Genomic DNA, 12,444 nt, shown 5'->3' with positions numbered 1-12,444 from the left:
AAGGGAATGGATTATTCTGGTGCCTACATTTAGAGCTTACTTCCATTATCCCAACCTTTCAGAAAACACTGAGCTTTGAAATCAGTTTTGTTGCTTATACAGCTTACGTTAATTAAACTATACCTAAAGTTCTAAAGCTAGATTGTTTTTCCCTTTCTTATAGAATAAAAATCCTAGAAGTTTATCCCTACTTTGTAAATTTAGGTCTTATATTTATTCACCATCTGGTCCCACGTGACCAGAGTACTACCTAATTCCTGCTGGTCTATGCAAGGCAAGGCTAATTGCTATTTCTTGATTTCTATCTTGAAACTCTCCTGTCTTGAAAATCTTAACATGTTCTTTTATTTGAGCTGTCAAAATAGAATAAAAATCTTCAACATCATCAAGAAAATTAATGTATCTCTTTTGTAGTTTGCTACTGGCTTCTAAGACATTAATTCTCCCATGTGTGCTCAATTTTTTGATGGCAACTTTACACCTCTGCTCCTCAAATGCAGGTGTTGTCTAGCAGGTTTTGCGTGCTCAAATTACATAATCTCTGTGGGTGATACCATTTATTCACCTGTAACTATTCAACTTTATGTTGACACTTGTTTATCCTTACATTCTTTGTTGACTACTCTTTAAGTGCCAAACCTGTATAAACAATGGCTTGTTGCACTATTTATTTATATGCCACCCAGTTCTAAAATAAACTTCAAGGAATTTAAACGGATAGTATAACAACCAAAAATATATTGAATTTTACTTAGTAAGAAACACAGGCCGGGTGTGGTGGCTCACACCTGTAATACCAACACTTTGGGAGGCTGAGGTGGGCAGATCACTTGAGGCCAAGAGTTCGAGACCAGCCTGGACAATATGGTGAAACGCCATCTCTACTGAAAATACAAAACTTAGCCGGGCATGGTGGTGTGCACCTATAAATCCTAGCTACTTGGGAGGCTGAGAATGGGGAACTGCTTGAACCCAGGAGGCAGAGGCTCCAGTGAGCAGAGATCTTGCTTCTGCACTCCAGCCTGGGTGAAGGAGTGAGACCCTGTCTCAAAAAAAAAAAAAACCTAATGTAAGTATGCTATGAGGTACTAATCAGGTACTACCTTTAACTGTGCTTAAGAAAAATTTTTTTGGTTAAAAGCTTTGAAGGAGCCAGGCTAGTTCCATAAATCTAGGCTACAACCTTACTTTCCTTGGGCAATTTCAATCCATCCCCTCGACAAAAAAAGGGAGACAGGGGGCCTATTTTATACAAAATACACCTTACTACAATAGGGACTAACTGAAGCACCTATTTTCTCCATCTTCTTCACATGGTATGTATTACGTTTTGTACTTCTTTGTATTTACAAAGGTACACTCACATGTCTACAAATTGCTTTGTACAAGACCTAACTATGCATGTGAAATTCACATTTAATCCTGAAAAATAAACCAGTAAATATTTACATAATTACTTTCAGATCTCTAGGCCAAAGTGCTAAAACCTTGGCCATGTTATAAAGCATCATCCAAAGCAGCAAAACCACCTTGATAACAGTGAGCAGGTTTTTAGAGTAAAAAAACAGTTATAATTTGGGAAGAGGATCTTCAGGTATAATCTAGCATATCATTTTAAGATACCTACTAGTTTGTACTCAAGTGCTGGAAAGAGACAATACTGTTAGCAAAATTCTAATCTATTTGTTAATCAAATACTTCAAAGTAATAGTAGGATTTGCTTTTTGGTTGGTTAATGAATTCAAAGTGTTATAACGTTTATATATTTTTAAGTTGCCCCCCAACAATTACCTTTAATGAGTACTAAATTGTGACTGTTCCATAAAATATTAAAACAAACATCATTTTAAGAAAGCATTTCATTTCTCACTTTTTAGGATGAGCCACTCAGAATACTTAAGGCGGTATACTATAATCAGTTACTACTGGAGCCTTCAGTTTCACACTTTTAAATGAACAGGAAATAGAAAATGGAGAGTGAATACAATACTTTTACCATGTCCACAGACTAAATTACAAGTGTATTTATTTACTTGATTCTCAACTGCTGAAGAGGTAACAGTGGAAGAAAGGGAGTGAAAAACAAAAGAAGAGGAGCAAAATACAATGAAAACAGATTTTAATGGTACCGAAATTTCTATGCCCATCTCTATCATTACATGTAAAAAAGGGGGGCTTTCAAATTTAATGCAAAAGTTCTAATGTTTTAATGTGAGATTTTCAAAGACAAACTTTCTACATTAAAGAAATAAACATGTCTCCCTTCACTACATGACTGAATATCACATTTTTGAGGAATATAAAGCGGAAAATCTGCTAAACTATTAGGGTTTTGGGATTTTTTAGTTTTTTTTAATAAAAAGGACAAATTATTCTATATAAGCAATAATTATTGATACTATCTTACATATAGGAAAATTCTAATTAAGATGCTCGGAGTACCACAATTAAAACAAAAAAAAAAGATGCCAAGAGTTAGGTGCTTTGTATCTAATATAGAAAAATGATATCCATTCTCAGCAGTTTTCTGTATTATATTTACATGTGCGAAGGCAAGAGTCCAGTTAAGAGGTATCATCTATATAGCTTTAAAGTTTAAAACACATTCTCAAACACATCATTTTTATAACACAAAATTAACCAATGATATATTCTCTACTTTCTATAATTAATAAACCGGGGCTCAGTGAAGAAAGAAAACTGCTCAAATTCAATAAAGTAGAAATTATCAGAGTTTACATTTCAACTCAGGAATTGAGGCAGTCTATTACATTAGGACATATGTATACTTTATATTCATCTCTACCTTACTCAATGGTACTATTTTCTCTTTCTTTTTTCTTTGAGGCAGAATCTCACTCCATTGCCCAGGTTGGAGTTCAGTGGCATGATCTTGGCTCACTGCAACCTCCGCCTCCCGGACAGAAGAGATTCCTTCTGCCTCAGCCTCCCAAGTAGCTGGGATTACAGGTGCCTGCCACCACACCCAGCTAATCATTATATTTTTAGTAGAGGCAGGGTTTCACCATGTTGGCCAGGCTGGTCTTGAACTCCTGAACTCAGGTGATCCACCTACCTCGGCCTACCAAAGTGCTGGGATTACAGGCATGAACCACTGCACCTGGCAATTGTACTATTTTCAAAGTGGCTAAACATCAATTTATAACCATCTTTAACACTTAATACAAACTACAGTGCCTCGAACATTCAAACAATGTCAAATTTTATACTGTCTTGAATTTGAATGTGGGGAAAATTTTCCTTAAATCTAAATTTTAAAGAAAAGACAACTGGTCTCGTCCTTATTTTTAAAAACATCTTGGGCAACATACAAGGGTAAAAAAAAAAAAAAAAAAAACAAGCATTGCTTTGAACTAGAAAGAATACAACCAAATCAGAATACATTTACCTTAACTATCTGTATACTATTCAAAGATGGCAGAAATTCCCACTTAATATTCAAAAACATACTTTCCATCTTGGCTTAACACATCTGTCATATTGATAGCCTTCTCTATGACTTCTCTAACCTACTGAGTAAAGCTAAATCTGCTAGGAAGAAAAGCCAGAAAGTGTTTAATCTGTTAAAAGGATATTTTATCTATAATTCATTGAAGGATACAAGGAATTCTATACTTAGTTGTATGCTTTCTTAAGTTGAACTTGTTATTTAATTTTGTTTGCTTGTTTGTATGTTTTAAGCCTTAACTAACTATATAAACAATACCTCTTAACTGGAAGGAATGAGAAAACAAGCCAAAAACTGGAGAAAATATTTGACAAAGAGATATATGATGAAGGACTGCTATCTAAAAATATACAAAGAACTCTTAAAACACTAAAAAAAAAAAAAAAAAAAAAAAACCTCAATTTTAAACATGGGCTAAGAATACATACAAAAAAGATACACAAGGCCAGGCATGGTGACTTACACCTGTAATCCCAGCACTTTGAGAGGCTGAGGCAGGTGGATTTCCTGAGGTCAGGAGTTTGAGACCAGCCTGGCCAACATGGTGAAACCCTGTCTCTACTAAAAATACAAAAAATTAGCCAGGCTTGGTGGCGTGCACCTGTAATCCCAGCTACTCAGGAGGTTGAGGCATGAGAACTGCTTGAACCCGGGAGGCAGAGATTGCAGTGAGCAATGACCACGCTGCTGCACTCCAGCCTGGGCAACAGAGCAAGACTCTGTCTCAAAAAAATAAAAATAAAAATAAAATAATAAAGATATACAGATGATAATAAGAATACAATAAGTATATAAAAAAGTTGAACATTTTATGTTATTAGGGAATTACAAATTACAACATCAATGAGACAGCAATACACACTTAATAGAATGGATTTCAAATACTGGCAACACCAAATGCTGGCAAGAGTGTAGAGAAAAAAGAACTTCTATTCATTGCTGGTAGAAATGGAAAGTGGTACAGCCACTTTGAGCTAAACACATTCAAAACATACAATCCAGCAATTGTACTATATTTGTCCAAACAAACTGAAAACTTATATTCACAGAAGAAACTGCACACTGATGTTTACAGTAGCTCTATCCGTAATTGACAAAACCTAAAAACTACCTATATGTCTTTCTGTAGGTGCATGGATCAACTGTGTCTATCCAGACAATGAATATTACTCCATTCTAAAAAGAAATGAACTATCAAGCCAACAAAAGATATGGAGGAAATGTAAAAGCATATTACTAAGTGAAATAAGCCAATCTGGAAAATATCTGTGGCTACCAGGAGTTAGGAGGATAAGAGGGATGAACAGGCCAAGGATAGAGGATTTTTAGGACAGTGAAACCAGTTATGCGTCATTAACAAAGGGATACTTTCTGAGATATGCATTGTCAGCCTCTTTTATCATTACATGAACAGCAATGAGTGTATTTAAACAAACTTAGACAGTATAGCCTACTACACACTTAGACTATAAGGTAGTCTATTGCTCCTAGGCTACAACCTGAATAGTATATTACTGTCCTGAATTCCATAGGCAATTATAGTACAATGTTAAGTGTTTATACATCTAAACATATTTAAAATAGAAAAGATAATACATCACATTACGACTTTATGATGGCTAAGAGGTCACTAGGCAACAGTTCAGATCCATTAGCATCTATGGAACCACCATGGTACACGCGGTTCATCACTGACCAAAAAGTCATTATGTGGCACATGACGGTATTCTGTATGATACTACAATGGTGAATACATTTGTCAAAAGTCATAAAATGTACAATGCCAAAAGCCAATCCTATTGTAAACTATGGACTTTGGGTGATAATTATGTGTCAACGTAGGTTCATGGACTGTTAACAAATGTACTGCTGTGGGGCAAAGTATCTGCAGTGAGAGACGCTGTGTATGCGTGGATATGGATCATATGAGAAATCTCTGTACATTCTACTTGATTTTACTAAGAACCTAAAACTACTCTCAAAAACAAAGTTTATTAATTTTTTTTTTTTTTAAAAAAAAGGTAAGGAGCAACTATTGCCAAAGACCCAGTCACTTAAACATTCTTGATGTTACAAAAAGTATTTCAAATTTTTGAAGCCTTAAAAACTAAGATTACATTTCAAATAATATTCGTTTTTTATTTTATGTTTATATAACACAAAGAAATATGTATTACATATTCTGATACGTCGAGCTATATTAGAATGATTTACATATTTGAATGTTGATGAAAATATAAAGTGTAGAAATCAACTTTAGTAGGTTAAAAACCCAACTCATTTTAATAAATAGGCTGAGATGTGGCCTATATCCATTTGCTTTGGAATAACTGTAATAATTTTTCTAATTTAGATACAACAGCTCAAATGGGACATTAACACATGAATATTTACCTTTGAGTCATAATTTTGAAGGCATCGGGGAGGTAGCAGTCTGTATTCTCCATCTGAAATGGGTCAGCATCACAAATCTTGTCATCCGTCCGACCATAGTTAGCGCTCTCAATCATGATGACATCACTGCCCGGGCATCGCAGATCTATAGAATAACCTTCACAGGATAATTCTCGCCTCACCAGCCCAAATGGTAAAGCTGCTCTGCTGAAACCTTAAAAAAAAAGAAAGAAAATTAAACCGTAACTCATTTATAAGACAAATTATTTTGGTAAAGCATTTTCAAGTGACATGATTCATGTCTATTGTCAGTCACAAATTCAGGCATTTATTAAATAATTTTTTGGTTCTCTACAATATGTCAGAAAATTATTTTTATTCATCTTTATTTGGACTCTTCATCTTTACGAAATACCCTAACAAATTACTTTCTGTATAATCAGAAACTATTGGCTTTTTTAGTAAATCCAAATAATGACAAATTTAATCATGGATTTTATAAACGGTGACAAGTTTTACAAACAGAAAATATAACTACTAATCAAGAAAGAATTTTCATCTGTGCAATGGAATGAAACCTCTGCTACACCCACTGGCCTTACTCTCTTATTTAATGTATACACATTAATTGCTATTGCATTATCTTAAAAAATACCTTCATCTTAGCAGTTTTTTCCCCACAATAACTAAGATACATTTATGACAGTAAGATACTTATGGCACAATAACTTATTTCCATTTAAATACCCTTTATTTAAAACTGACACTGAAAGGAATCAGCAGATGGACATTCAAAGGAGCCAGCACTGCTCCTATCCAACTCAACAAATGCAAAGACCTGAAAAGTACAAAATTCTCTACGATCAGTTACGTCATCTACAACATTGACATGAAACATTTAAGGCATTACTTTTCTTACCTGTACAATTCTAAAACAAAATAATGTCCATAAAAATGCTTAAAGTACATAAATATGAATTTATGTATGGTACATCAGGTAGAGAGTATAGATAAACACTGTTCATAAGTGCTCTAAAAAAGATTACCGAATGAAATAATTAGCATTTTAAGCTTAAATCAGTTTCCAACCAGTAGTTCCATAAAGTAGTAACAGAGCACAGGACAAAGAGCAAAAGCAAGGAAAGCCAAGAACAGCCAAGAACTATGTGTGACAAGGACATCCTTGCTGTCCTGGTGGACTACCATCAGGCTAGCTACAATAGCAAAACCTTCTCCTACAATGTTTCAACTTTTTTCAGGTCTCTAACCTATCACCATCTATAGCATTCCTATTACAAAAAAACAGCAATACTTTCAGTATTTCTTAGCTCTATCATTTTCACCATTCTGTATTATATGCATTATCTCATATATTGCCTTTTATACAAAAAAATTACACTCAGAATAAATTGTTCCAAGTTATAAATTTCCAAGCTGAAGAGCTGGGCTGTGCCCAAGCCAATCCAATGCCAACACTTGTTCTCTTTATCTTTCTTGAACAATGTTTCTCACTAATTCAATAAAATAGAAAGTCACCTGGTTAAACATGATCTTTTCTTAGATGTAAGTATATTCTTCCAAAGCAGTACTGGGTGACACACTGGTGTGATTTTAAAAAGCAGCAATTTTCAAACCTGGCTGAGCTCTCAGTTCTTTGGAGAAAACTAAAGGTGTAACTGGACTGAAGATGGAAGAAAAGAATACCTAATTTGGAACGCAGAAATCTTCAGGAGATTGTGGCAAACACTAAGCTTGGCAGGTTTTCACTAAAAAGGTTTATAGTATGTTGAGAATATTGTAGTATGCGGAGAGGTGCACTACTAATGAAGAAGGGATACAGAAACAGAGCTGGGTAAATGTGATACAGAAACAGAGCTGGATAAATGTCAGGACAAATGGTACACAGGCCAAACTTCCAAAAGGTATTTCTTCCCCAACAAGTTCATAAACTTTTTTATGTACACATAAACACACACACACACACACACACATACACACACACACACACACACACACACACTCTGCTTTTTCTCCATCTCCTGATCTTGTACTGTACTACCTATACAAATAATTAAGCTTAAACTAGTATTACCACATTTGTTTTAATAGAAAATATTTTTATGGCTTCAGAAGCTGACACATTTCTGTGGCAAAAGCTATGTGAAAATTCAAACAAATGACATCAAATAAAATTTTGAAATGCAACCTATTTTAAATGGAGGCAATTTGCAATTATAATGCTATAATAAAACAGAATAAATCATATTATTAGAAAATGCTAGAATATTAGAACACATTATTAAAAGACTGGCTTGGAGCCATACTTGCAATTCTTACTATTTTGTCAAAAACACAGAACTGATTATGAAGCACTGTGGTTTTTAAAACCTGACCACTTTAATTTTTGTTGTTGTTAGTTTGCAGGATTATAGTTATTATTCGAAGTGAATTTTCCTCTGCTTTTGAAACCTATTTGGGAATTGGCATAGTTGAGTATGTTACTGTTTTGATAATTCAGGGAGAGGAGTTTTAGAGCTTTAGTCACAGTCATCCAAAAAAGTACAGTAAGGTCTGGGGCTGTGGTTCACGCCTGCAGTCCCAGCACTTTGGGAGGCTGAGGCGGGTGGATCACCTGAGGTCAGGGGATTCAGGACCAGCCTCGCTAACATGGTGAAACCCCATCTCCACTAAAAATACAAAACTAGCCGGGTGTGGTGGTGCACACCTGTAATTCCAGCTACTCGGGAGGCTGAGGCAGGAGAATCATTTGCACCTGGGAGGCAGGGGTTGCAGTGAGCCAAGATCACACCATTGAACTCCAGGTTGGGCAAAAAGAGCCAAACTCCCATCTCAAAAAAAAAAAAAAAGTACTATAGTAAGGAGAAAGAAAGGAAAGATCAGCACACTTTAATAATTTAGTAGATTATCAATACAGAATCTACTGGAGAAAAGAGATCATGGTACTTGCTATCCTTTGAATATGGCTTGTTCCCATCAAACTCAAGCAGAGGCTTAGTCCCCAGTGTGGCTGTACTGGGAGGTCGTGCCTTTAACAGGTGACTGGGTCTTTAAGATAAACACTTTCTTTTCCCCCTGCCCCACCACCAGAGACAGAGTCTTGCTCTGCTGCCCAGGCTGGAGCGCAGTGGCAAGATCTCGGCTCACTGCAACCTATGCCTCCCAGGTTCAAGCAATTCTCCTGCCTCAGCCTCCTGAGTAGCTAGGATTACAGGCACGCAGTATCACACCAGGTTAATTTTGTATTCTTAGTAGAGACAGGGTTTCACCATGTTGGCCAGGTTGGTCTCCAACTCTTGACCTCGTGATATGCCCACCTCCACCTCCCAAAGTGCTGAGATTATAGGCATGAGCCACTGTGCCCAGCCCCAAAGTCTATGTTTTAAGACTGAGTTAGTTCTCAAAGGAATGAATTAGTTTTTTGCATTCCCTTGTCCTTCTACTTTTCAACCACTCTAGGAAGCAGCGTGAGGCCCTCACCAGATGTGGCTGCCCGCCTTCAACCCCAGAACCCCAGAACCATAAGCTACATAAAACTCTTTTCTTTATAAACTACCCAGTCTGAATATTTTGTTATAGCAACAGAAATTTAATCCTGCAATGTATTTTGATTTAAATCATAAATGTTCTTTTCTAAATTATTTCTCTTACCTGTTTTGATTAAACTTTATATACGAGGATATATATCTTTACTAATGTGCTTATTAACATGTGATACAGTGCATATTCACTTTTAGTGAATGTGTATACACACACACACACACACACACACACACCCTGCTAGACTGTAATAAGGCTCTTAGTTACAATCTCAATGCCTACAATAGCACATGATAAAATAATTCTTATAAATGTGGAACCAAATTGTTGAATTAAATTAGTGATTGTTTAACACAATATAAATTGCAATGTGCTTTCCTTTGTAATGTCTATTTCCTTTGGTAGTGAAAACAAATGGTGAACATTAAAAACAAGGTAAACTACTTATCAATGAAAATTATCTGCCATCTCCCCCCCCAAAAAAATTAAATTGTCAATTTACTATTATGTATGTATCACTGGAATTATCATAAGACAGATGGGTACATTTATACATTTCTCTTTATCTAAACTCTGTGTTTCCAACCAAAAAAATTATATATATAATGATATATAGATTCATTAAAAAACAAATATGAAGAGAGAAATAAATATTACTTGCAAAGCAATTACTATGTGCTGGCACTGGCTTAAATGCTTTCTATGGATCACTTTATGTTCAACAACATAAAAAATAAACAATGGAATAGTTGCTGTTATAATATCAATTTTACAAAGTATGACACTAAGGCATCAAATAGTATTTTTAGGGTCTCAATCTTAACCACAAGTTAGATTCTAACCCATGCAGGGAGCTTAGACTCCAGAACCCTTCCCTGATCAACTCTGACTACTCCAGCCATTTTCTGATAATGTAATGAGATTTATTTTATAAGTTTTCATACAATCTGAAAATCACCAAAGAATACAGTAGTAAAATTGACAGGAAATAATTACTGTAGAGGTTCACAAAACTATATGAATGGTAGTGAAAATCGTCTTTGTAGAAACGTAAACATACGTACCATAAATATAGACAGCAAATGCTATCCTGTAGGTACACATGGCGAGGGCACTGAACACTGAAGTATAAGTATATGGGTCAGCCTTGTGACTTTGGGCAAAGTCGTTTTACTTCTCTGGGTTTTCATTAAAACCTTTTCTGAAGAATTAAAGTTATTTTAAAGTCCTATAAAGTTTCCCCAATCTGTAAGTCTAAACAGGCAAGCTCCTTTTAATCAAGTACACATGCTATTCTAACATTTCAAGTGATCAATAATTAATAAACGATTTGCTCTGTTTTCTTAAAATATGAAGATAATGACATTGTTAACATGGATATGCTGTGCATATCCATATAGATGAGGAGGTACTGTCCAAATAATTCTCAAAAGTCTATGTGACGAACTAGGCAGGGTTCACACAAATCACAGGAAAACATTTTCCTAGGTTAACTATTTTAATCAATGACTTAGTGGAAGAGAGAAAATAAAAACGAATCAATTATGGGAAAGTTCTCTAGTTGTGGCCATGATGGGAATGGGTGGTCAGACATGCCTCATTATACTTTCCTTTCATTGGAATTCTGGCACAGCTGACTATCTTTAACATTAAAACAGAGACCTTAAGGCTGACAGAACTGTCCCCGCTCCCCTTTTTTTTTCTGAGATGAAGTCTTGCTCTGTCACCCGTGCTGGAGTGCAGGAGTGCAGTGGTGCAATTTCAGCTCACAGCAACCTCCACCCACTGGGTTCAAGTGATTCTCCCACTACAGCCTCTCCAGTAGATGGGATCACAGGTGCACGCCACCACGACTGGCTAATTTTTGTATTTTTACTAGAAACGAGGTTTCGCCATGTTGGCCAGGCTGGTCTTCAACTCCTGACCTCAGGAGATCTGCCCACCTTGGCCTCCCAAAGTGCTGGGATTACAGGCATGAGCCTGGCCACCACGTTTGGCCAGAACTGCCTCTTTAAATCTGATTAAGAAATATTTCCAATCTATTCTCTCTAATACCTGGTACCTAAAGACTTCATCTGCGTAACAAGAACCCTGGTCCCCACAACCCCTATCTTAACCCAGACACTTTCTTCTGTTGATTCAGGTCTTTATTAATAGACAAACACTTTCAACCAGTTGCCAACTGAAAAATCTCTGAGTCCACCTATTACCTGGAATCCTAACTCTACCCTTTGGGTTGTCTTACCTTTCCAAACTGAACCAATGAACATCACTCATGTACTGATTTTTGACTTATGTCTCCCCAAAAATGTATAAAACCAAGCTGTAGCCCAACCACCTTGGGCACATGTTGTTAGGAGCTCCTGAGGCTGTGTCACGGGCATGTCCTTAATCTTGGCAAAATAACTGATGGAAAATAAAAAGGTTACATAAATTTTTAAGAAAAACATAAATTGTTGTGCCTTCTTTGGCCATTTCACACTATTTTCCTGAAAACTTCAAGGGATATAGCTCAACCTCTTCTACCAACAATGCTACTTCAAAGGAACTTTGACATGCCTTTAATAAAATTATTGCAATTAGTATCAATTTTTAAAACTCAACATTTTCACTAAATAAATCTTATGAAAGACATAAAAACCTATTCCTGAAAGCATTTATTTACCCCTTTATTTATATCACATTAATGATCTAGAATACTGACTCACGGGAAGAAATCATCTATCTACGTATCTACCTACCTACCTATCTATCTATCTATCTATCAATCGATCGATAGATATTCTTTAATCCTTTGCCAAATCTACATAATTGATTCCCAAATATGGTTACATCAGAATCATCTAAACTTTTTATAAAGACAGATCTTGAAGCTCTATTCCAGACCTATTGAATCACAATCTCTGGGTCAGATGAAGCTACACTATCTGTAATTTGTACAACAAAATGTTAATTTACTTATAGCACACTGGTATAATAACTAAGATGTGCAAAGAATGTCTCTAAGGCCTTTGAAATAGTTT

At 35.7% G+C, this 12,444-nt stretch overlaps 1 protein-coding gene across 12 annotated transcripts in view; it reads right to left on the bottom strand.

Moving 5' to 3' along the window:
• Window positions 1-12,444, bottom strand: part of ADGRL2 (adhesion G protein-coupled receptor L2) — a 196,318-nt gene that overhangs the window by 80,338 nt on the left and 103,536 nt on the right. For all 12 annotated transcript variants that reach the window (XR_004440647.1, XM_033225401.1, XM_033225396.1 and 9 more), the window contains exon 3: window positions 5,864-6,077. Coding sequence is in view for 11 of the 12 variants with exons in the window: in XM_033225401.1 (XP_033081292.1) it covers window positions 5,864-6,077 (214 nt within the window). In the remaining variant the exon portion in view is untranslated. The remainder of the gene's footprint in view (window positions 1-5,863; window positions 6,078-12,444) is intronic.

The sequence above is a fragment of the Trachypithecus francoisi genome, unplaced genomic scaffold (genome assembly GCF_009764315.1).
Source record: "Trachypithecus francoisi isolate TF-2019V2 unplaced genomic scaffold, Tfra_2.0 Lachesis_group12, whole genome shotgun sequence".
Classification (NCBI taxonomy): domain Eukaryota; kingdom Metazoa; phylum Chordata; class Mammalia; order Primates; family Cercopithecidae; genus Trachypithecus; species Trachypithecus francoisi.
The sequence above is the reverse complement of the archived record's forward strand: the minus strand, read 5'-3'. Positions and strand labels throughout refer to the sequence as shown.